The following is a 25,047-nucleotide window of genomic DNA, read 5'->3' on the forward strand; positions in this document are numbered from 1 at the left end:
ATGCCTTCGCTGACTCTTAGGGGAGTGACAGTGAATTTCCCCTTTTCTCCGTATGAATCTCAGAAGGCATACATGAACAAAGTAATCGAATGTCTTCAGGAGGTAAGAATCGACTGTCATGTGTATGTCTGTTGATGGAAATGGGGGCAATACCGAGTAGTCATGGCTGCTGGGCTTTGGAGTTGACACATTTCTTGCAAGTATCAGCTCGTCTCACAGCTGCTATCCAGGCTAGATGACTTCTTTTGGTAACATCTGATACACGAGCTCCCTCATGATGCTTCCAGGTGGGGAAATAATAAAAATAGAGCCGATTTTCCAGCTTATTCCCTTCCCGATCGTGCGATTTAACAACCAACAACACATTAAGTGCGAGCCATTGCTGATGCTTTCGCTCCTTCAGCCCTTTGTTTGGCCTGCTAAAATGGCACTTCGGCAGTCACACCCCCTCCCGTGACATCACGCTCCAAAGCCCCATGAAGCCACCATGCTTACCATTTGCCGAAAGACAAGCCGTCTGACGTCTGCTTGTCCAAAATGTAGCTTCACATAATATAATGATAATAATGGGGAAAAAAACATATGACAAAAGAGGCTTCATGTCATTGACCTGTCCTTAGAATTTCTTTACAGTTTCTATGTAATACAATAAATAGCACTCTGCTGACTTGTCTTGGGTTTACCCTGGCTCTTGACAGCTGACAAACAGCTCAAATACCCCCGATGTTTAATCAAGAACTGATTTAAAAATCTGCCTTTTCATGTGTATGAATGATTACAATGTTTTTCAATCATAAAATATTTGCTCTGGCAGTGAAAGCTTACTGAACCTGAACCATCCTTATGTTAGGCTCCCGAGACAGTTTTGCACTAAACATGTGGTTGTGTACTCTCTCTGATAGTTTTTTTCTACTTCTCACCACACTACACATCTGGCCAAAGGTCTGATCAGTTTATGCAATTGCAAGGTGTATATCCACATATCAGCCACAAGTCACAAGAATTTCTACTTCTACAGTGCTGGTCAGAGTTTGATCAAACTTGTACACAATTGTCACCTAATGGATCTTGACACACGCTGTGCTGTTTTATTTATTTATTTATTTTTCACCTTACCTTTTAACTGATCTGTGCAGATATCTGCCCTTTTATGAACCTGATCTGCTAGATATTTCTTTCTGCTAAAAGGGAGATCTTTCTCCACAATGCCAAATCTTTGCTCATAAAAGCGTAGTCTAATACCTGGAAGTCTCTAATATTTTAATGTTGTTACCATCACAATTTGTGTTTTTGGGTTTTCTCCGTTTGTTTTTTATTTTATTTTATTTGATGTATATCTTTACCTGTCTGGTTATTTCAGAAAGTCAATGGGGTTCTGGAGAGCCCAACAGGCACAGGTAAGACTTTGTGCCTGCTGTGTGCCACCCTGGCCTGGAGGGAGAACTTCAAGGACACCATGTCTACCTGTATGATGGCAGAGAGGCTGGGCCAGGAGATGTTTCCAAACACACCTATGTCTTCCTGGGGGACAGCTGACGGTGACAAACCATGTATGTTTGTATCATCTGCAAATCAAGAGTCATTTGTAATTTTACTTGTCAAAGAAGAATAACAGATACATATACAAAAACGCAAAGGATATAAGCTACGAAGACATGCTGTGTGCTTACATCGCTATGCAATAGAAAATGAGCTAGCACTGATTTCTTTATATTTTGATAAATGGTAAATTGACTGCTTCTTCTATAGTGCTTTTCTACTCGTTTTGAGCACTCAAACCACTTTATATTTTGTTAGGAAAATAGGATTTAACGATTCACTCAAACATGTAATGTTTCCAAACATACATGGAAATATTCTACATATTTCAAGACAGCATTTGTACTACTCTAACAAGGTTGTAAGTCAATATTTGGTAGGATGTCCTTCTTCCATTCCCTGTCAAGATGGGTTGTCATCCCCATGTTTCAGCTATGCATTCAAATCGTACAAAGAATGGTTGAGATGTAGGAGGCTGCTCAGCTTGGTGTTCAGGGGCTCCATGAGGTGGTAGCACAGCTAATAGCTGTGGCAGGTGCTCAGTCTCTCGCTTTGGGAAAACAGCTGTTGTAGAAATGTCAATCTGGACAGAAGGCTGATATAGAAGTTTAGAATATACATCATGTTGCAACTTTTGCATATTTATTGCTCAGCTGTTTAATCTGTTCAAACTGTATTGTCTGTGTTCTTTTGGATCATTGCATAAATTCTCAAATTTCTTCAAAGACAGATTTGCGCATATACACTGTTAGTAAATGAGGCCCAATATCCCAGAAGTTTGACTTGATGGTATACTATGTTAAAAAGTGTTCAGTTAATTTTTTTCAGCAACGTATAAAGCCCTAATTGTCTTTTCTTATTGTTGTCAAGCCTACTACACTGATGTCCCCAAGATCATATATGCAACGAGGACACATTCTCAGCTTACACAGGTTATTAATGAGTTAAAGAACACTTCATACAGGTAAGCATTTCTAACTTTTTGATCATGCATGATTGTCTGAATGACAGCTATTCACAATATAAAACAACATTTCTAATAGGTTTTGTGATCATGGTGTAATGAGGACACCAAACCCCTACTGTTAGTATATACTAGGGAGATACAAATTTTAATTACCAGGTTTACAGTATACATTTTAGTATAGCTGAATTTGATCCTGGAATGGTACAATAGCTACCGTTTTTATTTTGTTTTGTTGTGTAATGAGTTCAGTTTCACAAAAAAACACTCAGGCCTGATAACTGAAACCTAATAACAGAATGTATCTGACAAAGTTTAACAGGCTAAAAGATCTCAAAAAGCAACACACAAGTCCCAATTAACCAAATACTACTGGTGCTTTAAAGGGTTATTACATAAGCTATAATCATTTTGAAGTCTTACTGAGTGCAGCACCTTTTGTCTGTTCTGGTTTTTTTGGCTATTTGTGGTAAACCAGTTCTCCCATGTCTCTTTCGATTCAGCCCAAAGGTGTGTGTGATGGGCTCAAGAGAGCAGTTGTGTATTAACCAGGACGTCATGTGTCAGAAGAGCAACCACGTCAAAGTAAGTTATAAAGGCAATATTAGAGATATAAATATAATGGGATGTTTTAACTGCTATGTCTAATGAATTGTTTTAAACACAAAACAGTGAATTTCTTCAAGCTCACTGCTGAAAAAAAGGAGGAAAATCTACTTAAAGTTTGACTACATTCACAAAGAACAAAAATCAGTTGTGCCAACTGTATTCTATTGGACTTCCACTCGAAACAGTAACTTCATCCTTGTTCTGGTCAGCCGCCAACAGTAGCATTATAAAATCAGTTCTCCACCTGCTGCAGGTTCTGGTTGGTGTGGTGCCTTCAGTGTGCATTAGATCTCAGGAACACAAGCACTACTATCGCCCGCTCTAGTTCAAGACGGTGGAGCTTTATTATATCTGAGAGCAAGATGAATTCCTCATTTTTGTGGAAGCAGCTCAATGAAACCAACGGCCACCACACCAGCCCCTTTACATGAATTCCAAATCCTGCTCCTCACATACAAGGTCTTAAATAATCAGGCCCCATCTTATCTTAATGACCTTGTAGTACCATATCACCCTATTAGAGCACTTCGCTCTCGCTCTGCAGGCCTACTTGTTGTTCCTACAGTATTTAAAAGTAGAATGGGAGGCAGAGCCTTCAGTTTTCAGGCCCCTCTTCTGTGGAACCAGCTTCCAGTTTGGATTCAGGAGACGGAGACTATGATCATGCTTAAAACCTTCCTCTTTTCTAAAGCGTATAGTGAGGGCTGGATCAAGTGACCCTGAATCCTCCCTTAGTTATGCTGCAATAGGTGTCTACTGCTTCTACATTTTAAATATTTACAACATTACATCATGACAATTTTCTAATTTTGGTGGGCTCAGGCCATTTGCTAGTAGTTGTCTTTCTACTGCGTGCCAATAGTGCCTCTACCAACTTGTTATACTTGTTCAGTGTCAAACAGGGAAACCTATCCAGGGTAAATTTTCTCAGAGTTTAAAGTAGGCTACTCCTCCACATTCAAACGAGCCAGTTGAGGTGGTTTGGGCATCTTACAAGACCTCACCAGCATGTCAAAAAATAGTTATTACATCTGCAACAAGAGTGTCTCAACCGTGTTTTTCACGTAACAGTCACATGAAGATTCACCTTCCAAGGCCTCCCCCCGCAGGCCCTCTCAGTCCCAAAGGTCAGAGACGGGTCTCCTCTTCTCCAGTGATTTATGGTGCCTGGGTGTGCCAGTCTACATATAACTTGCAATACCTAACTGTGTGTGGAATAAAGCATAAAAGACATATGTGACGCTATCCTTTCTAATGTCTGTATGTGTACTATTAAAAATGAGCCAATGAGCTAGCTGGTGGAAAAAAAATGATAAGTAACGGGTTATGGGTAGATAGTTAGTGATTTTTGTCTTATTGTGGAATCAATTTTTTTGTTTTTCAGGTTCATATGTGCAGAGGAAAAGTTTCCACCAGGTCATGTGTCTACTACAAAAAACTTGAAGGTAATGGTCTAACAGAGTGACTATATCCGTGTAGCATAATAGTCTAGAAAAGCATGTAATTTACCTTTTTTGTTTGTGTTGTACAGACTACATATATCATTCAAATATTATATTATTCAACACTAATAACTTTCTATGTATCGCACAACCTTGGCCTCACGTACTACTGTGAGGAAGTTTGAAGTCCAGGAATGTCCAAAATGTGGATATTAATGAAATGTCTACTGCCTGCTTTTAGTGGCTGTAAAAATTTGAATGAAAATTGTTATGTTGAGAATGTGGTCCATGCATTTGTTACTTCGAGGATAGCAAATTATAATAACTTGTTATGACGCCGTTCTATAACTTATATAAAAATCCCCCATTTGATAGAAAACAGGAAACTTGACACGTGTCATTTTTATACATCTCTCTGTAAATTTTTATCTGCACATATGAATTTGGTTTCTTGTGTATAAAGGACTACTTGTGTTTATATCTGTCTTGCTATAAGAGCTGTGTAACCATCCCAAATTTCTAATTTCTGGGAATATAAAGGTTTAATCTATTCTATTCTATTCCATCAGTGATTTATAGCAATTTATCTTATAAATACTCAATCTTAAGCTTGATCTTCTTTTTTTCTTCTAGAAAAGAGCACTGATAGAGACTTTGTTAGTTCTATCCTTGATGTGGAGGATTTGGTCCAATTTGGCAACAAGCAGAGGTGTGTAATTGATGTGTTCTTTTTTTTTGTAAATTTCTGTTTCACTAATAAGTCTCTGTTCTGCACTTTCTTACTTTGGTAAGAAATAATCAGCATTGGCAGGTGGGTATGTCTCTGTGTGACACCAAAGTATTGTCTTAATAGTAGCTAATGAATCAAATAGTATTTTATTAATCAGTCACTTGATTAGTAGTATCCTCTTTACTTCAGTATAAGATGCTATTTAGCGCTGTCCAGCAAAACCCTTTAAAACTGTAGCCAGTGTGAAACCCCTGTAGGTAATCTATAGATGGGTCACAACTTAAAGTTAAGCTGAACTCTTGATTGGAACAGTGAGGTGACCCAATAAATATGTTACAAAATAGAGGCATTTCATTATAGTGGGTGGAGTGGGTTAAGTGACTTGCAAAATGAATGGGGCTTAACAGATATTTGGTGTTAACCGTTTAGGAATTGCAGCCATTTTTAATGCATCGTCCTCTATTTTTAGCAGTTTAAAAGTAGTTGGATAACTGACTGATAGACAGTTTCATGGCCAGGTAAGGACTGGTCTTTCATCATTTCATGACAAATTAAGCAGAAAAAAGATCTAGAGTTGATCAAAGTGTTGAATTTGTATTTTGTATCAGTTCACTAAAACTTTCAATACAAGGACCAAAGTCATATCAATACAATTGAAGGAGAAACATCATAATGCTGAAAAAACCCAAAGAAATCCATCAGAGGTCGAAAACAAAAATAAATAAGAGTGGTCAAATCAACAATCTAAAAGTACCTGGGTGTACCATAGCCGAAATAATAAAATGGCCACTGACACCTTATATAGGCTACTGATATCAGGACATACGGTGTCCTCACAGTTTATAGAGATCTTCACCCAAACTCCAGCACCCCAACCAATAGAAAGAGGCAAGGTGATTAGTGAGTTCAGGATGAAACCCTCAGCATCCATGAAGACACTAGCAAGATGGGCCACCCGAGATGAGCTGCTTGGGTGACTCAAATACATGATAAGGAATTGTCATGCACAATCCCTCTAGCACACGCACCATTGACATGGCAACTTGCAAAGGCTGGCTTAAAGGACAGCACAGAGGCTCTGATTGTGGCACCACAACAATAGGCCCTAAGCACCACTTCAATAAAGCCAGGAGTCAACCATAGCGCACAGGACCGAAACTGCAGAGTGTGCAATGGCTCCCCGGAGACTATCCAACACACAGTAGCAGGATGTAAGATGTTATATAGGCCTGGCTACACTTAGACCCAGCTATCAGGATGGGTCTGTTTTTGTTTGAAGTTCATGTATTTGATTTCGGATTTGCACATTTTTCCACAGAGTCTGTCCTTACTACCTCTCTCGTTCACTGAAACAAGAAGCAGATGTCATTTTTATGCCATACAACTACCTGCTAGATCCAAAGGTGAGCTCAGTCATCCATCCTCATTACATCTCAGGATGATATATGTGACCATAATTGAGCATTGAAAGAGACTTTAGTGTTATGATTGGCACTGTCATTTCCAATTTCCATGAATCCTAATATTCAACTGCCACTCTCTCGCTCTCTCCGTCTTTCCATTCCACAGAGCCGTAAGGCACTCAGTATCGACCTGAATGGAGCTGTGGTTATCTTTGACGAGGCTCACAATGTGGTATGGTTATATCTTTCCTTTGTTAAATGTATTCACTAAGTAAACTAAATTAAAGCTTCGAAGACCAGAAGTGACCCACTACTAAGGCTTTCAAATTCATTTTAACTTGTATGCCACATAGAGCCTAAATAAAGACCGCTGGGCTGCTCAAACCCTAAGCACATATTAAAACAAATGCTTCCAGATTTTCCTTTTGTTTTAGTGTAGAGAAATACAAGTACATGCACAAATTCACATTAATGAACTATCCTTTTGCAAGCCAGATATTGAACAGCATAGCTTCACAAAAAAATGCATTTTTTAATAAATCCCATGTCATTACTGTGCATTACAAGTGATTGATTACAGTAGATCTACAATTTCACAAAATGCTCAGTGTACAGTATTTAAACATGAACAAATATTTTCTTTTATTAATTAAAGAACCTAAAAAACATAAATTCAAACTCCTGTATGAAATGTACTCTTGGGCATACTAAAGTACTAATGTCATCATCATGCCATAATAGTTGAAGTGAAATGTATTAAAATTTCCAGTTACTTAAGCTTTACAAACAATTTGTAATAAATAAAACACAATGTGGTGCGATCACTATTATTTATAGGCTGATACATATTCCATTTTCAAACATGAAGAGAACGTTTGCAGACCTTTCAATTTGGGGTAGCAATGTTTATATTATATTAGATTAGATAAAACTTTATTAATCCCTCCGGGAAATTTTACTTCTTTTATTTGCAGGAAAAGACATGTGAAGAATCAACATCATTTGATCTCACTCCCTACGATGTAGCCTCAGCCATTAATGCTGTGGACAGGCTGCTTGTGGAGCAGTCTAAAGAAATCAGCCACAGAGACTCTGTGAATGTAGACTTTCATGGAGAAACCTCCGCTTCTGGTAAGAAAACCTACTTGTCTCAATTTCTCAGGTTATATACATGTTTCTAAAAGAGTTTTCCATGGAATATAGTATAGTTATGTATAAATTTCATGGCATTTTGGGCTACTTGTATACTTGTATAAGTTTGGATTTACTTCTACCTTTTAAGTCTTCACTAACTTTATTAGCCTTAGTTTAGCCTTGGCCTTATTAAATTATTAATAGTAATAATTTTTTGTTGTTTTGTAAAGCAAGTAAAGGATTGTCAGCTGCACGTCTTTTAATATTTTCTTTTTTTGTTTTAGGTTTCAAATTAGGTTTGTCCACCATTGCAAAAATCAAACGTAAGTATTTATTAAAGTATTGCGGAGTCAGTCGTCCTGTTGGTTTGTGACAAGAGTTAATTTTCAAAACTTATTTTCTGCTTTAACAGAGATACTACTGGATCTGGAAGCTGCCATTGATGCCTATGATCCAAGTGATCAAGGCATTACCAAACCTGGAATGTAGGTGACAGCATGGTAGAACAAATAAAGTGTGGTCATAGAATGTCTCTGTAGTTAGTACCTTAACCGTAGTGCGGGTTCTCACTTAAAGCTGCTGAGAGAATGATTCTGAATCTTAACTGTTATAATAAACCTAATAAGCACTGCATGTCTCTATGTTGTGTCTTAGCTTCATCTATGAGGTGTTCGAAAAAGCTAATCTGACCTTCAGCAGCAAGACAGCAGTCTATGAAGCTCTGGAGCACATCATTGGATACCTGGCACAACGTAAGGCATCATATTTTGGCTTAGACACATTATCACATCATTTATCATTTGTAACATTGGCTAGTTTTATTATACCGATCAGTGCAACTAATTAACAAATGACCTGTTTGATGCATGTTTCTCCTCAGAGCCAGGAATATTTCTCAATACTAGTGGACTCCAGAAGCTTTCTGATATCATACAGGTACACTTTGTATGGCTATTAAAGAATTTGGTCAATATTAAACTTTTTTTGGGGGGGGGGATTTTTGTCTTTTTGAGTGAAAATTAATATGCATTGGTCCCATATTATTTGTGTGGCCTAACAGATTTGATTGAGGACAGTCAATAAAATTATAGAATTCATTACTCTTCGTTGTATAAAGAGTAGTTATTTAATCACCTTGTGGCATGTTTGAAGGTTCCCCTTTGTTTTGTTATTTTAGCTGGTATTTTGTGGTGAACCGTCAGAAAAGGAGAAACTACACCAGATGGAAACCAACACGGCTCATTTCAAGGTGTGTTCATTAAGTCAATGGAATTTTTTTTTTTTTTTTTTTTTTTTGGGGGGGGGGGGGATACAATTCGTGTTCATATTGGAACCAGCTAAAAGTAGCATATCTTTGCCACAACTATCACCATTGTTCCGGTATATTAAATTTAAAAAGAAATCTTGGAAATTAAATAACTAATTATGAGCTTCTGTCATTTGTTCGGCTCAGGTTCATATCCATCGGGACACCAGCATTCACTCAAAAAAACATAGTGTTGATATGTGGGCTTCAGGTTCATCAAAAAAGCAAGGTAACGGTGCACAACCTGATGCATTGTTGTGTTACATGGATCCACATTGACAGAATGAATTTTATTAATACCATTTATATATTTCCGCTAGAGTGTGAACCCTGTTAAAAGTTATAGTTTCAATCGTTATTAGTGTATGAAAGATTCGTACTACAGGTAAATGTGATGTGTTTCTCTGGAAATTGCAGGAAATATTCTGAGTTACTGGTGCTTCTCTCCGGCCTTCAGTATGCAAGATCTGGTGAATCAAGGCATTCGCTGCATCATTCTGACAAGTGGTACCCTATCGCCCCTGTCTTCTTTCACATCTGAGATGAGAATGTAAGTTAGCTGTCACTCTGACTGCCCTGCTGCACAATTACATTTTTCCCACACCAGCTTGAGTAGCAACTACTTTAAAATAAAAAAAAATAAAAAAAAACAATCACCTTTATACCTGTTTAGTCTGAACATTGAACAGAAGAATTAAACCCTTTCTACAGTGAACTGCTGTTTGATGTAGAAACTGTTCACTATCTCATAATTTAAATCTTCTGTTCATTATTTGATTTTTCTAGCAATTGAACGATGCTCAACATAAAAGTTAATGATTCATTTTATAGCCAGGAGAACTTGTTTGACATGGTCTATGAATAAATCAGAATGATTCTGACAATACACAGATCTATGTAATCCTCTAACAATTTGTTAGCATCCAAAGGCATTGTCATCTCTGCTATATACAGTGTAGTATATAGCGAGACAAGACGATGAGGCTCCAATTCCATGCAGTGCAAATGACTAACAATAAATATAAGAAGAGTAAGAAACAAATACACACTTTATGACTAAAGTAAAAGGATCAATAACAATTTAAATTTACAAGTTACAGTTGAAAGAGTTAAATTGACCTTGATGGTCAAAGGAGCTTGCAAAGGAAAGCGTCTGGACTTCTTTAAGTTGCTTGAAGACGTTTCACCTCTCATCCGAGAAGCTTCTTCAGTTCTAAGGTCAAATGGTGGAGAGTCCCAGATATAAACCTAGTGGGAGTTTCCCCCCACAGAGGGACAAAAGGACCCCCTGATGATCCTCTAGTCGCCTGAGCCAAGGTGGGAAACTGGGTGTGGGTCCCAATCAGCCAGAGTTTCGGGTGTGTTCATTGTGAAACCTGGCCCCACCTTATCATGCGAATTCCTGAGGTCAGATGGCCCAGGATGTGAGTGGGCGTTAAGGCGTCTGGGAAGGATCTCAAAACTGGATTATAGATGGCAGAGAGTTGGTGTCGTAAACCCCGCCTCTGTTCAAAGATGGTCGCTCACAGTGGACATAGATGGCTTCTTTCACTCCTCTTTCAAACCATCTGTCCTCTCTGTCCAAAATGTGAACATTGGCATCCTCGAAAGAGAATGCCAATTGACCTTGATGTTATTTAAAGTGACGAGTGTAGCAGCTTGTAAATATGGGCAGGATTCTTGAGAGTGGAGTTAGTCAGTATGACACATGCCGATGAATTTGCGGCATTTTATCTTTACATTTTCAAAAAATTCTGTCTAATACATCTAACATATATGGTTTTCTGTAAGTGTAATGCTTTTTGAAAATGTTGTAACCTCCAATTTTTCTGTCCTTCACTGAATAGAAATTCATCATGAAGTATCATATGAAGTAGCATTACTACTAAACTTTTGTTTGCTGCATGGACAGCGGGGTAAACCTAAAACTTGATCACAGTGAGTTTCTGCTCCTCCTCTTACAGAGAATTCCCAGTATGTCTGGAGAACAGCCATGTGATTGAGCGCGACCAGATCTTTGTGGGCGTCATTGCACAAGGCCCAGATGGAGTGCCCTTAAGTTCAGCGTTTGATCGAAGGTCAGTATTCTTTTTTTAGCATATGATTACTTTCTAACAGGTCACTTTGGAAATTTGCAGTTGTTTGAAATGAAATATGTTTTGCCATATGCCTAAATACAAATTAAGGTGCATGGCAAAACTTATAATTTGCTCATTTATTTGCTAGTTTTTCTGACTTCTGGAGTCAATTATCGTTGTGTAACGATATTTTTTTCTCATGTTTTGATTTATTATAAAGTCAAGTTAAATCCTTTTATGTGTATGTAAGACTTTAGTTAATTTTTATATAATACTAATTCAAGAAAACAGTCTTTTCTATGCACTTTGTATTGCAAGATAAGTATTAGAAAGAACACCCCACCAATCATACTGTTTTATATTCTGCACTCCAGATGGATTGAGTGCGTTAAAATATTTTTCATGTTAATTGTGAGGACTGCCTTAACGCGTTTAAGCCTGTTAACGCCAGATTAACGTGTGAACGCTGACAGAACTAATATATACCTACATTGGTTCTGACTGTGAAGTTTTTACTTGATTGCTAAACTCAAACTTTAAATTTCTGTCACAGGTTTGTTCCTGAAAACATGGCATCTTTAGGCAACACTGTTGGTAAGATCACAATATACAGTATTGAAATTGTTTGGTTTTGCTGTTTCTAAGGAGATTTTTTTTTCTTACTGACATCAGCAACACTGTTAACTTAATGCTCTGATCTTCATGGTTATTTCATATTGCTTATTATCTTTTTCATTAAGTGATGACGTACCTGAACCCAGTTTCCGGGCCCAAACTACTCTGCATTTATTGAGGCTGTTGTGTTTTTAACACATTTTAAGGCTTTTATCTTGTTCTATTCAATCTGAACAAGCCCATTTTAAAAAAAAAAAGTTAGCGTCCATCCTTCGGCTGTATGTTGTAATGTTTTTTTTTTAGAAATCTCTCGATCAGAACATGGCGTACTATGTTTAGGTGGAAACTAGCAAGCTAACTCTCTGCTAACTTTTAACTCTGTTAAATTTCATAAATTCTATTTTCACAGATGCCTGGATTTTAAACTTAATTGTTACCTTGGTTTTGATTGTGATACAGTTTTGTAACCTGTGTTCTTTTCTCAGCCAACCTGAGTCGTCTGGTTCCTCATGGACTCTTAGTATTTTTCCCTTCCTTTCCTTCAATGGAAAAAACATTGGAATTCTGGAGGGTAAGTGTAATTCAGCAGAATCACCTGTGGAAAACCATAAGGGTTTGGGTTTTTTTTTTTTTTTTTTTTAGCTTTTCTAGTCACTTTTATGTTTTGTGTTCTCTTTCTCCATGAATTATATTTTGTATTGTCTAGCAAATTAGAAATACATTTAATGGAAATTTAATATACAGACAACTCTGCTATTGTTTCCAGTGGATGATGGGCCATGCAGACGAGCTTTTGCAACAGTCGTATACGGATCGAATGGCCCGGAGCAATGGGCCAGACACCCTTCTCAAAGTCCACAAAACTTCTCAAAGTTTTGTGGACTTCTAACTATACCCTTACGTTCACGTGGTCTGTCCAGCATTCTCCCTGGTAACCCTGTCCCGGGTAGTAGGAACTGTTCCTTTGACGTTCTATTACCAGGGGCCTTTTAAATCGCTCTTTGTGTGGCCCCTCAACCAGGACCAGTTTGCCATGGGTGACCCTACCACGGGGCAAATAGCCCCCTCACAATTTAGCCTCTGGGATACCTGGGACATACAAACCCCTCCACAACGATAAGCTGGTGGGGCGGGGAGCCATCAGGGTGCGTAAGGGTACAGTGTGCATATTTTAAAAAATAGTAAAGATATCAAAATATAAATGTAATAATTAAAAGTAAAAAGCCTTTTAACCAGTATGAACTCATTTCTTTCTTTCTTTCTTTTTAAGTGAGGTACTCCACAGTCAATTTAATCATTTATAACAATCTAAGATGTTACTGTATAAAGTAATTTCCTGCGTGTGTATATGTGTTATCACCAGGCTACTGGACATGCAAACCGCATTGAGAAGTTAAAGCCCATGTTTGTTGAACCTACAGAGAAGGGCACCTTTAATGAAGTTAGTATTTATTTATATTTTAGGTGTCTTATCACTCGGCTGTGAACCCCTCTTTAAACATTTCACATCTGAAGAAATATCCTAAGCTTTTTATAGTTATAAAAATCTAAAGATTTGAAAGAAATTGAGCTTCTTTCTGTCTATTCCTAGGTCATTGATGGTTATTACACCAAAGTCAATGATCCCCGATCCAAAGGAGGAGCCTTCTTTGGTGTGTGTCGAGGGAAGGTGAGGAGGCTGTCCATGGACTCTGCAAAAGTCCTACAATGTTTTCTGTTGTCATGTTTCAGCTCCAACTTTTGCTGTATAGTGTGGGTATACAGTTGTGATCAGAAGTTTACATACAATCATCATGATCATGAATGTTCGTACAAATCATCCATCTGTACCATACTTGATAGTTGGTGCAGTGTTGTTAGGTGTTAAGCCCTCACTTTTACTCGTCCAAACACACCTTGTAATTGTGGACAACAACTCGATCATTGTTTTTCTCGGTCCAAAAAACTGTTCTCCAGAAATCATTTGGCTTATCTATGTGGACACCTGCAAATGTTGTAGTTGTTGATATCCTAGAGTCCCCCCCTTCAGAGCATGGTAAAGTAGTGAGTCATTTGAATATCTTGTATTTAATTGAAGTTGTTTGAACTAATGATCTTGGAATTGCAGTTCAGAATGGTTCCAAGAGACCTTCCCAATTTACATAAACTGAGTTCCTTGGACTTTCATGTTGTTCTGAATATTTGTCCTTTTTATGCTTGCAAAGAGAAACTTCCAGCTGTAATAAATCACAATCACTGATGAGTTTAATGGCCTTGACCTCATCAATTTGAAAGACAAAGACCTTATGAAAGATTTAAGTGGATGTCTGTTGATATTTGAGTTTATTATATGCCTTTGACCCTGTGCGATTAATATAAAATCTCAATTAATTTAAAGTAGTGCATCCAATAATGTTCAAGTCATAATAGATGAATGCTGTAAAACCATTTCAACCTGGAAAAAGAGCAGTTGAAAGAAATCATTAGAAGCCCAAAATAATCATGACATTCATACCCATGATGAGTGTTCATAAACTTCTGATCACAATTGTATATGATATTCAAAGGACATGTCATATCTTTGGTACCCTTGTCCTCTTGTGTCAACATCAGGCAATTTTTTTTCTTTTGTTTACAAGTGTATTACCATACAATGTTTTGGGAATGACTGTTCATTTTTGTGACATGAATATCTCTCTTTGTTAACCGTTTTATGCTGTTTTTCCATTTTGCAACCTACCTCTTTTTCTATGATGGCTGTGACTAATTGGATAAACATTTAAGAAAACGTAGATATGGAGTTAGGATTCTCTTTCATTTTAATGTAGGGTTACACAAAAACTTTCTCTCAAAGCTGCTATGTAATTATATCTTCTTGTCTTAGGCGAGCGAGGGTCTGGATTTTGCAGACATGTTTGGTCGGGGTGTCATCATTACTGGCCTTCCTTTCCCTCCAAAAAAAGACCCTCGCGTTGTCCTGAAAATGCAATTTTTGGATGAGATGAATCAAAAGAATTCTGTAGGGCAAAAGGTGAAAGAAAATCAACAAAATTAACTATTGAGGTACACTAAAGGATTGCTTGGTCGTATAACGGTAGTTGGATTTCTGTGTGTGTGTGTGTGTGTGTGTGTGTGTGTGTGTGTGTATGTGTGTGAACAGTACTTATCAGGGCAAGACTGGTACAGACAGCAGGCTTTCAGAGCTGTGAATCAGGCCATTGGTAGAGTGATTCGTCACAAGGAAGACTATGGAGCGATCTTCTTGTGTGATCAGAGGTCAGATATAGACCACGTTTACTTAATTAAGTAACATCATACAAGAGGGAACATTCTCCACTATACCAGACAGTGTCTCCGAAGCTTCACATTTAAAAAATTCTCAATTAAGTGCTTAGTTCACCTTATTAATTGAAAATGTAAAAAAGTATTCTTAAACTAAAATGAAAAGTTTCCCAACAGATTTAAAAATGCTGATACCCGGGCCATGCTTCCATCATGGGTGAGGTCTTATGTGCGCCTCTATGACACCTTTGGCAATGTCGTCCGTGATGTCTCTCAGTTCTTCAGGACTGCACAAAAAATGGTGGGTAGTCGCACCTGCACAGTTCATACAATGCTGCAAATTCTTTCATTATTCAGTTTTGTTAAGGAACCAGCTAATAGTACTGTTGGTAATCCGGATTTGTGGGTAGGTTTTTTAAGCTCTGAAAAGATAGGAAACTTGAGTTGTGATTTAAAACAAAAAAAATCCAGAGTAGTTAAAAATGTGAATATTTACCTTGAGTATTTTCATTAATGTCTATGGCACTATTTATCTCGCCAAAATATACTTTTAATGAACTTTGATTTCTAGTTTTTTCTGCCAGTTTTTTTATAATAAAGTTAGAGTTATGGGTTTTTGTAACACCGTGCCAACCTTTGTTGTCGGATTCTTTTAATAATAAATATCGGCTAACATATCATATCATTGCATGTGCAGTAAAATGTGTAGACGCTTTTATGAAAGTTGTTTGCAGGTCAGTTGGTCAGCTTCTCCTGACAGTGTGTGCATTAAACATTTAAGAGGCCTGTGGTTGGGAAGAAGGCTCCAGCACACAACCACGAGACTGAGTGTTCACGAGACACTCAGTCCTCCAGTTCCACTTCTCGCCGCTACTTGCAAACTTCTCACACCCAGAAGGCCAAGGTGTTGGACACATACCTTCCCAGCTTGAAGAGGAGGAGACTCAGTTAGTACAATGGATGTGGTTTGATGTTTTGCTATGTTTCGTTTTAGCATATTAAAGATCAAGGTGTGCTTTTGCTATACCAGATATATTTCACTAGAATGTCTTTACAATTCATTGAGTTTAAATGGAGAAAAACTACATTAGAAACAATGAGTTCAATAATAAATGGTATAAATTGAAGTGACTAAAAGCCAGTTAAACCGAAACCTACAGAAATGCAAATATTAGTTTTAAAATGTACAGCTGCCCCAATGTGAGTCCTTGATTATTTTTTTGTGATCAGATGAGAAGAATGGAGCCAATGACATGGCCAATTTCCTTAATCAGTATGAGGTGCTGCACAATAACAGGAGACCACTCAACTTGCTGGATGCTTTGGAGCAAGCCAGCAATACCATTGAAGAGGACATGCGAGAGCAAAAGGTAGATCATTTTCTGACATTGTCACAGTGTAAGAAGTACTAATTCACATCATGAGTAACAGACAAAGTGTGTGAGTAATTGTGTGTGTGTGTGTCTGTGTGTATGTGTGAGGGGGGATTACTATAGATTTTGAAGAGGATGAAAATTGGAAAGGCAGTTGGTACAAATGACATACCTGTGGAGGTATGGAGATGTATAGGAGGGAGAGCAGTGAAAATTTAACCAGATTGTTTAACATAGTCTTGGAAAGTGAGAGTATCGCTCAGAGAAGAAGGATATTGGTACAGTTATTTAGGATGTGCAGAACTATAGTAACTACAGCAGGATAAAGTAGATGAGATATACCAGCAGCTAAGGAAGATATATATTCTTGGTGCATATATACCAATCTGTTTCAGGTATGCTAAGGCACGAAAACTAGATTTGTTTTTTGCATTGAGTGTTAACAGAGAAGTATGCCAGTATGGTATAACGTTATAACCATTTTCCTAATATTGTGTTGGTTGTCCTTACTTTCCGAAACAGTCCAAAAGACCTCTGAAGGTCGTCTGGGTTATCTGGCACCAATATGTTTGCAGCCAGAGTTGTGTTCCTCAAAACATTTTTGAACGTATTTTACATTATCTTGCTTAGCCATCATGGAATACTATTTCCATGAAAGGGTGTGCATGATCTGCAACAATGTTTATGCAAAATTTACATCTCAAAGTAACATCCAAGTAATGATCATCTTCTACTGTGGCTCCATTGAAAGTGTGCTCACATGCTGCATCTGTTTATGGTTCTCTAGCTGCACCATGCCACACAAAAAGGCATTTGAGAGGGTCATTAATATGACCCAAAAAAATAATTCAATTCTAATTACCTATTATTGGCAGTGGACAGGGCTTAGCATGATCACCCTGACTGGTCTGAAGCTATGTAGCCCCATACTTATATGTGATCCACTCTGTATTCTGACAGATTTCTATCAGAATCAACCAAGACTTTTTTAGCAGTTTTAGCCACAGTCGCTTTTTTTGATTAGTACACATAGGCCAGTTTTTACTCATTAGTGAGCCTTGGCCACCCATGACCCTGTCGCTGGTTCACACACTTTCTTTCTTGAACCACTTTTGATAGATACTGACCATTGCAAACTGGAAATTAATATAAACCAAGACAGGTACCATGATGAAGAGAGAATCAATCTTCTTCACTTCAGCTGTTAGGGTTCATAATGTTAAGCCTAATCTGGTATATAGAGAAGGTCAGAAGTATTCGCATTGTGTCTTTTTGGACCTCACATGGTAGCATGCCAAGAAAGGAAATATGGTACTGCAGAAATAAGTCAGAGTAAGAGCCAGATACATGAGTAGGTGTGCAGTAGGAATGACAGATGGGGATCTGATCTGGGCCACTTTTGTTTGCAGTACTAATGGTTGACAGATGAGGTCAGGCAGTAGTCTCCATGGACTGTGATGTTCTCAGACAACATTGTGAATTGTAGTGAGAGATGTAAGCACGTGGAAGACAGTCTTGAGAGCTGGAAGTATACTTAGTTTTTGATTGATTTCTGTACTTGTAAAATAGTGGTAAAAAAGTTTATGCTGCTCAGATTTTGTTTCTTCTAATGTCATTGAAGAAGCTGGGTGTCCCTGAGGATTTGTCTCAAGAACGTAAACCCAGCAGGGCTAAGACATTCCTGGCGGACATGAAGAAGTCCCTGAGTGAGGTCTGCTGTCACCGCATCATACGGGCGCTGCACACCTACAAAAAGACTGATGACCTGAATCACCTGCTGACTGAAACCGCATTTTTAGGCAAAGACACTAATACTCAGAATCTCCTACATGGTAAATCTTCTGCTGTCATAAATTAATAGCTGCAAAAATACCTCACTTGGTTAACACTGAGACTTTAAGAATGACAATATACTCACTGGAGGCATGAGAGTACGCTCTCTCACCTACATCTATGAAGTATACCTGCTTTGCACAGGTCTGAACTCGGAACACGTTTTCTAGATTTACGAGTAGTTCATATTACTCTCTAGGTAAAATGTGTCTAACCAATTCACTTATTTACAAATCCATTAAAGTCATTATCTTTTTTTCAACTCTTTCGAATTGAATGAAATATTTTAAATTATTATTTTTTTAATATTAATTTGTTTATTTAAAATCTCACGCCAGCAAAATAGTTGAAATATGTGCAGAATGCATTGACTTATTGAAACAAGCAGGGATTTTGATTTTCAACTTGGTCATGCACAGTACAAAATTGTAAAAGTTGTGTTTTGTCCAAATGGTAAAGATGAAATGAGCTTTAATTCAAGATAGAGAGAGAACTCTTTATTGTAATTGCACATTCATACCTATCACAATAGTAAAACAAAATAGAAAAATTTCCCACGTCGGCACTACAAACCAGGATAATTGTTAACATGGATTGTTTTTAATAACTGGGTAAAAATCTCTTGCAGTCAGTGATTTCCTAAATTGTCCCATCAACATCACCATATTTAATTTCAGCCTTCATACATGTTGACCATGGCTTGCCCACCTCAACTTGGATGAACTGGCATGTTTGGATACAGTGCAGATCATAGTTGGTCAATATGAATTTCCAGTCTTTTCTTAAATTGATTTCTCTACCATAATATGTATACGTAATGAAACTATGTACTGTGGATAGGATCATTGCGTTCTTTGTAGTTTGCCCAGTTTTTCACAATAGCTTAGGAACCCCTCAACCAATGTTACTTTTAAAAAACTGAATATATCTGTATTCATTATCAGACATTTACACAATACTAATAACAATGTCAAAGTCATAATTTCGCACCAATATAACAGTGTGTTAGTGGAATATTGCTAAAACAGTTTGTAGTTGATTGCTATTGCTGCCTTGTGTCACAGGCCTCTACCACTTTGTTCGCCCACACCACAAAAAGAGGTTTGATGAAAATTGCCAGAAGATGGCAAGGCAGGGCTGTGGATACAAACCTGATCACACTCTGTCCAAGGATAGGAAGAATACAGTAATGCTGCAGAACGGTAAGAAACATTATCTGATATTTACTTAGTGCTCTTGTGCGAACAGATCAAGTTAAATTTTAGTTAAATGCCTGCTGTGGATGTCATATTATAGTTTGTGGTGTATCTACTCACAGACAAGTCCAAGTAGTTTGGAGATGACATTTGGGTGGAAGATGTCAGACTGGCGTATCACCTCTTCCAGGATGTCTCCTATTCCAGCAGAGAAGATGACTTGTCATTTGAGGACAACTTTACAAAAATGTTTTCAACGTTCAATAAAATAAACCAGCCATTCAGTGACTCCCGTACCTCAGCTTGGCTTCAGAGTTGTGTTCTTATGAACGTATGTATGTATATGTGGACAGTGATTGTGGAGAAGTGTTCTGGCAAATTGGAAAGACAATTAAAATTACAAAAAGCCAAACAGACAAAAGCTGTCTTGGAATCAACATTCAAAACATGATCACTACTGTATAAAAAAAAAGGTCCATAAATTACAAATGAATATGTTGCTTAACTGTAAACTGTAATCTCAGGTAACAAGGCAATTCAAGTGGCTTTTATTTTAATTTCAACCATGTATAGTGTTACAGTACAGAGTGAAGTGAGACAGCGTTCCTCTGAGACCCTGGTGCTACATACGACATATAACGGACAAACACAGGACTACTAACATCAGTCATAGTAAATGTTCTGTAAGAAAGATTGCCAACTCTAACTACATAAACCTGTAGTGGACATTTCAGTTAAGTAATTATATAATCTACACATTAAGGCCACTATTCAGCATCAACATGGACTGTCAACTTACAACATGAAGCATGTAGAGGTGAGCACTATTGCTGTTTTTCTAGCAATTTATATAGATCCAGCCAAGTGCTGCCTTTTGGTGGTTGCATTGTGCATAAGCAGCATGACCCTATAGAAAACAAGACGAAAGGAAAGCTTTGTACAATGTCATCACTCTGAGATGGACATCAAAAGTTTCCACGAGGACTCTGTGCCTCCCTGGACTACTTCAACCACAAAAACAAGAAGGGCTGGAGATGTGTCAAACCTCAACATATTAACCAAAGGAAGAGCAGGGAAAGAAGAACTAAGTAAAATCACAGGGGGACCCTGAGAGCTTCAAAAGACCAATCCCTGGCGCTCTGATCAAGATTCCTGTGGATGCAACTCATCAGGGAATGGCAACGAGGAAGAGGAGAGGGGAGGCCTGTGGGAGTAGCATAGTGAGAACAACCACACATCTGCCAACTGAGTCAGCACTGCAGGATTGATCAGAATGACACAGAATGGCCCTGTCACAAGCCTATTTAGATATGCTTGAAAACAGACTTTGGGGGGACATGTGATACCACTGACTACTCCCCAGCTTTTTCCAACTTGGATGTTGTATGTGGAGTTTGTTGCTTTTTTCTCCTCTATCTCTCTCCACGTTTATATACATTATTTTAATCGTGTGTGTTTTGGTCTGCCTCTGTAATGTGAGTGTCAGCCCAGTGATGCTCCAATTCAAAGTGACATTGCTTTGGCAATGACTCCATCTAATGGTTAAATTTCTGAACTGCAGGCTCAGTAAGTAAGTAAGTAAGTAAGTAAGTAAACTTAATTTATTAAGCGCTTTTCACAGACAGACATTCACAAAGCGCTGTACACAAATATTAAAATAAACAATAAAATCAATAGACATTATATACAATGTAAAAGATCAAATGTAATTAGTGTAAAAAATATAAAATGTAGATCAACAAAAGGCTTGTTTGAACAGAAGAGTTTTTAACTGTTTTTTAAAAGAATCCACAGAGTCAAGCAAACGTAGTGGTAGTGGTAAACTGTTCCACAGCCTTGGTGCAACAGACTGAAAGGCTCTGTCCCCTTTTGTCTTCAGTCGTGTACGGGGAACAACTAAGAGACTCTGAGTCTGTGAGCGGAGATGACAAGCAGCAGTGTATTTTAAAAGAAGCTTGGATAAGTAATCTGGAGCCGTTTAGTGCTCTGTATGTTTAAACAAGAATTTTAAAGCGAATTCTAAACTCTATTGGGAGCCAATGTAAAGAATATAAGATGGGAGTGATGTGAACACGCTTGGTAGAGCGAGTTAGTAGTCTGGCTGCTGCGTTTTGTATTGTCTGGAGGCGAGAGAGAGATGATTTATCCAAGCTAGTAAACAGGGAATTACAGTAATCTAAGCGTGATGACACAAATGCATGAATGAGTTTCAGTCACAAAAACGCAATATTTTGACCATTACTGAGCTTACACTTGAGAATACTATTTGACCTTTGTGACCTTTTGTACTCCTATTGATATATGTTATATTGTACAAATAGTTCATTAAACACACATTTTCTCAATTTGATGACAAAACAAACAAACTGGGAAATAATTATTGGCTTTATTTGTCACACCGTGACTGTGGCTGTGGTCTGTGGCAAATTTTCATCTTCACCACTGTACGTGGAGTCTAGCAGTTATCTTTGTGAAAAACAAAGGATCTTGCGGTGCTTGCGGGCAAAATTGGTGCTTGAGGGCACTTCTGAACTCCTTTCAGGCTCTTTTACTCGGTCTTGTCTCACTAGGGTGGGCTGTTATGCAGTGAAAGCAGGTGGGAAGATGTGAGGGACACTTCTTCAAAGAATTTGTTTTCAAAAAAATATTTATCACTTTACACAATATTTATCACTAAGCAAATGTCTACGTGACTTTTGACATGAAACTCTTGTATGATAAACAACTTACAGCTTCCTCTTACTGTAAGAACATGCAGATTTAGAAAAAGGGGAACCTCAGCTCTGAATTCTTAGAATAACTCTGTTGTATTTGTACACACACACACACACACACACACACACAGACACACAGAGAAGTATAAATAAAGCACGCACACAGTGATGAGACGCAGGTCTTGCGTCCATGACTGCCCTCGCGAGTTAAAGACAGCTGCAGTGTTTGTGTTTTCTAACTCAGGTGTCTCAGCTGAAGAACTGCGGGGTGATTTTAAGAAATCCCCTGTCAATTGGTTATGAGCAAAAATTTTTTCTATAAAATGAAAATTAAAAAAACACAAAAAAAACCCCAGTTTTAACCGTAACGTGAAGTACACATTTTATTATTTTTTTCCTTTTAGTGAAAGGAAACAGCCGTCGCCGGTATGCTAGTGCGCACGCTCCACCCCCTCCTACGCCTCTTTTCCCCCCTTCTTTTTGCTTTGTGAATAAACAGAAATGTGACTTTTGCTTCATAAACAGTTTGACAAACAAGTGGTGCCTGCAGGGTGTATATTCATGGTATAACCGGCATAAACACAGCCTCACTTCGTGTGTGATTGTGCAGGAAATACAACTGTGCGCTCAGCTTCGAAAAAGGACCGCATCTATCCATTTATCCTCATCTCACCTCTATGTATGTGCTCTCTTTGAGCGCAGGTGCGGCTCTTTGCTGTGACACATCTCTAATGTAGTCTAGACGCTCCGGCGCCAGGGGTCATCGGGTGACACACACACACACACACAAACAACAAGTAACACAACATGGACCATGAACTCTGCGTGACTCAACTATACCAAGACAGTTCACCTATTACGAGCCTTTAAAGTAAGCTTATTGCTAAATAGTCTTGATATTTAATCAACAGGTAAGGTAACACCTGATTCTGTTCACATGGACGGAGTTTTTTCAGTGCTAAATAGTCTGCACATCCCGGCTCTTATTATTTATTTTGCTGCGTTATTTTGCAAAATTATCTAATCTAAAAATAAACTACATAAATGAGTGCGATGCAATATTTTGCTCTTGGTGTTTTCAGTCCTTTATGTCCATCTTATGTGTCCTTTTTTTCTGTTATCAATCAACCAACCGATCATTCGATTAAAGGCCTGTCAACGGGCTTCGTAAAGGTTCTTTTAAGGTCACCAGAAAGCTACATAAAGACTGCACCTGCACCTGCACCAAAGTTCTTTTTTTTTTTCTCTCTATCTCCGAACATTGTTGCATTTTAAAACCTTCTTCAGTGAGCTATAAATATGAGGCGCTCCAAACACACTCTCAGTTTTACTTCTGCCAAAAAATGACCACAATGCCGAGACAACTGGAGGTCCAGAACTCGATCCTCACTGGTGGGGACAGCTTTAACATGTGGCACGACTACATGAATCTGAGCCAAGTGTTCGAGAAACTGTGCAGCAACCGTGAGGTTGATAACCGAGACACCGAGCGTCCAAAGAAGGGACAAGCGCCCCCTTGGAGTAAGGTCCACACTTCCACTCGGGGGAAGAAATCCTCCAAAAACTCATCACAGTCCAGTCCGACCAGCAGCGCGTCGGACACCAGCAGCAGCGCCTCATCCTCGGACTACTGCCGCTTATGCAAGCAGAACGGGGAGACTCCGAGGGTGTACCTATCTCACAAGCTCAAATCAGACGACGGGATAGTTTTCTGCCCCGTCCTCCGGAACTACACTTGCCCGATCTGCGAAGCCACCGGTGACAGCGCTCACACACGCAAGTACTGCCCGCAGATGAAGTGCGAGGCTGCTGGGAGGATGCAGACGGTAGGCAAGTTCTGGTAGCTGCTGAAAACTGAAGCTGCGAGAAACTGTACATATTTACCGAACTGTTTGGGGTATGTGTTCGTGTTGGCAGAGACCGTTTCAGTTCCAAAGACTGTTTCAAGTTTGACTGTCAAACACTCCGCTGCAGTCTGCAGCAAGGAGCTCTCATCCAGCACATCTGTGGAGCCCCGAGCCGGGGTGAGAGCTCTCAAACCTCGGTAAAAATTAAACTCTTTAAAGTCCTCGAGTGTTTATTGTTGTTGTTATTGTTGTTGTTGTTGTTTAATATGATACAATTTCGGGGGTACTTCATAGGTCACAAGTGAAACACTAAAGTGGCTAACCTTTCTGTGGAATTAAATAGATTTCTAAAAATGTGCCCATAGTGTCAGTGCGCGAGTCTTTTAGTTAAAATGCAAATGCTATATTATCCCTCATGTCAGACAGATTATTCGACAAAAACGTCAGTATTTTGTCTTTTTTTTTTTTTTTTTTTTTTTTTTTTTGGTATTATAGAAAATTTTTAACTCACATGCAACTCTTCCACTTGAAGTTACAGATGTACCTGAACTCACCAGAGAACATGCGTCATAAAAAAATAATTAAATTAAATTAAAAGTAACACTTCAAGGCAAAAGTGAAACGATTATGTGAAGTGAGAAATTGAATTAAGGTTCAATAGTTTTAGTTTCAAAATAGAGGGGCTGGGGAAATACAGTATACAAGGTCAAAACAGAGTTTGTACAAGTTTGTACAAAGACAGCTGCAGTGTTTGTGTTTTCTAACTCAGGTGTCTCAGCTGAAGAACTGCGGGGTGATTTTAAGAAATCCCCTGTCAATTGGTTATGAGCAAAAATTGTTTCTATAAAATAAAAATTAAAAAAACACAAAAAAACCCCCAGTTTTAACCGTAACGTGAAGTACACATTTTATTATTTTTTTCCTTTTAGTGAAAGGAAACAGCCGTCGCCGGTATGCTAGTGCGCACGCTCCACCCCCTCCTACGCCTCTTTTCCCCCCTTCT

General features: G+C 38.4%; 2 protein-coding genes across 2 annotated transcripts; both read left to right on the forward strand.

Annotated features, from left to right (window-relative positions):
• LOC146609035 (regulator of telomere elongation helicase 1-like) lies at positions 1 to 22,500 on the forward strand. Its single transcript, XM_085348705.1, has 29 exons — positions 1 to 102; positions 1,361 to 1,550; positions 2,410 to 2,503; positions 3,007 to 3,088; positions 4,497 to 4,557; positions 5,188 to 5,263; positions 6,603 to 6,687; positions 6,854 to 6,919; positions 7,662 to 7,818; positions 8,106 to 8,144; positions 8,234 to 8,306; positions 8,476 to 8,573; positions 8,702 to 8,757; positions 8,999 to 9,070; positions 9,275 to 9,356; positions 9,545 to 9,677; positions 11,092 to 11,205; positions 11,759 to 11,799; positions 12,306 to 12,391; positions 13,184 to 13,261; positions 13,412 to 13,489; positions 14,684 to 14,830; positions 14,960 to 15,075; positions 15,259 to 15,382; positions 15,863 to 16,028; positions 16,312 to 16,451; positions 18,076 to 18,286; positions 19,352 to 19,489; positions 22,442 to 22,500. Exons 1-29 carry the CDS (start codon positions 1 to 3, stop codon positions 22,498 to 22,500), a joined length of 2,964 nt encoding a protein of 987 aa, XP_085204831.1.
• A 1,040-nt stretch (positions 22,501 to 23,540) lies between these two features.
• LOC146609036 (nanos homolog 2-like) lies at positions 23,541 to 24,210 on the forward strand. The gene has a single exon (XM_085348435.1). It carries the CDS (start codon positions 23,541 to 23,543, stop codon positions 24,039 to 24,041), a length of 501 nt encoding a protein of 166 aa, XP_085204561.1. The 3' UTR covers positions 24,042 to 24,210.
• The last annotated feature ends 837 nt before the right edge of the window (positions 24,211 to 25,047 follow it).

This window comes from Diplotaxodon limnothrissa, linkage group LG23 (genome assembly GCF_057381915.1).
Source record: "Diplotaxodon limnothrissa isolate DT_005_m linkage group LG23, D_limnothrissa_male_GT1.1, whole genome shotgun sequence".
NCBI lineage: Eukaryota > Metazoa > Chordata > Actinopteri > Cichliformes > Cichlidae > Diplotaxodon > Diplotaxodon limnothrissa.

Excerpts from the sequence above, each read along its gene's own strand:
- LOC146609035 (XM_085348705.1), top strand. The coding sequence starts at position 1 with ATGCCTTCGCTGACTCTTAGGGGAGTGACAGTGAATTTCCCCTTTTCT. Across the intron at positions 9,357-9,544 it reads AGGTTCATCAAAAAAGCAAG|GAAATATTCTGAGTTACTGG; the intron begins GTAACGGTGCAC and ends TGGAAATTGCAG. Across the intron at positions 19,490-22,441 it reads TACAGTAATGCTGCAGAACG|GTGTCTCAGCTGAAGAACTG; the intron begins GTAAGAAACATT and ends TTTCTAACTCAG.
- LOC146609036 (XM_085348435.1), top strand. The coding sequence starts at position 23,541 with ATGACCACAATGCCGAGACAACTGGAGGTCCAGAACTCGATCCTCACT.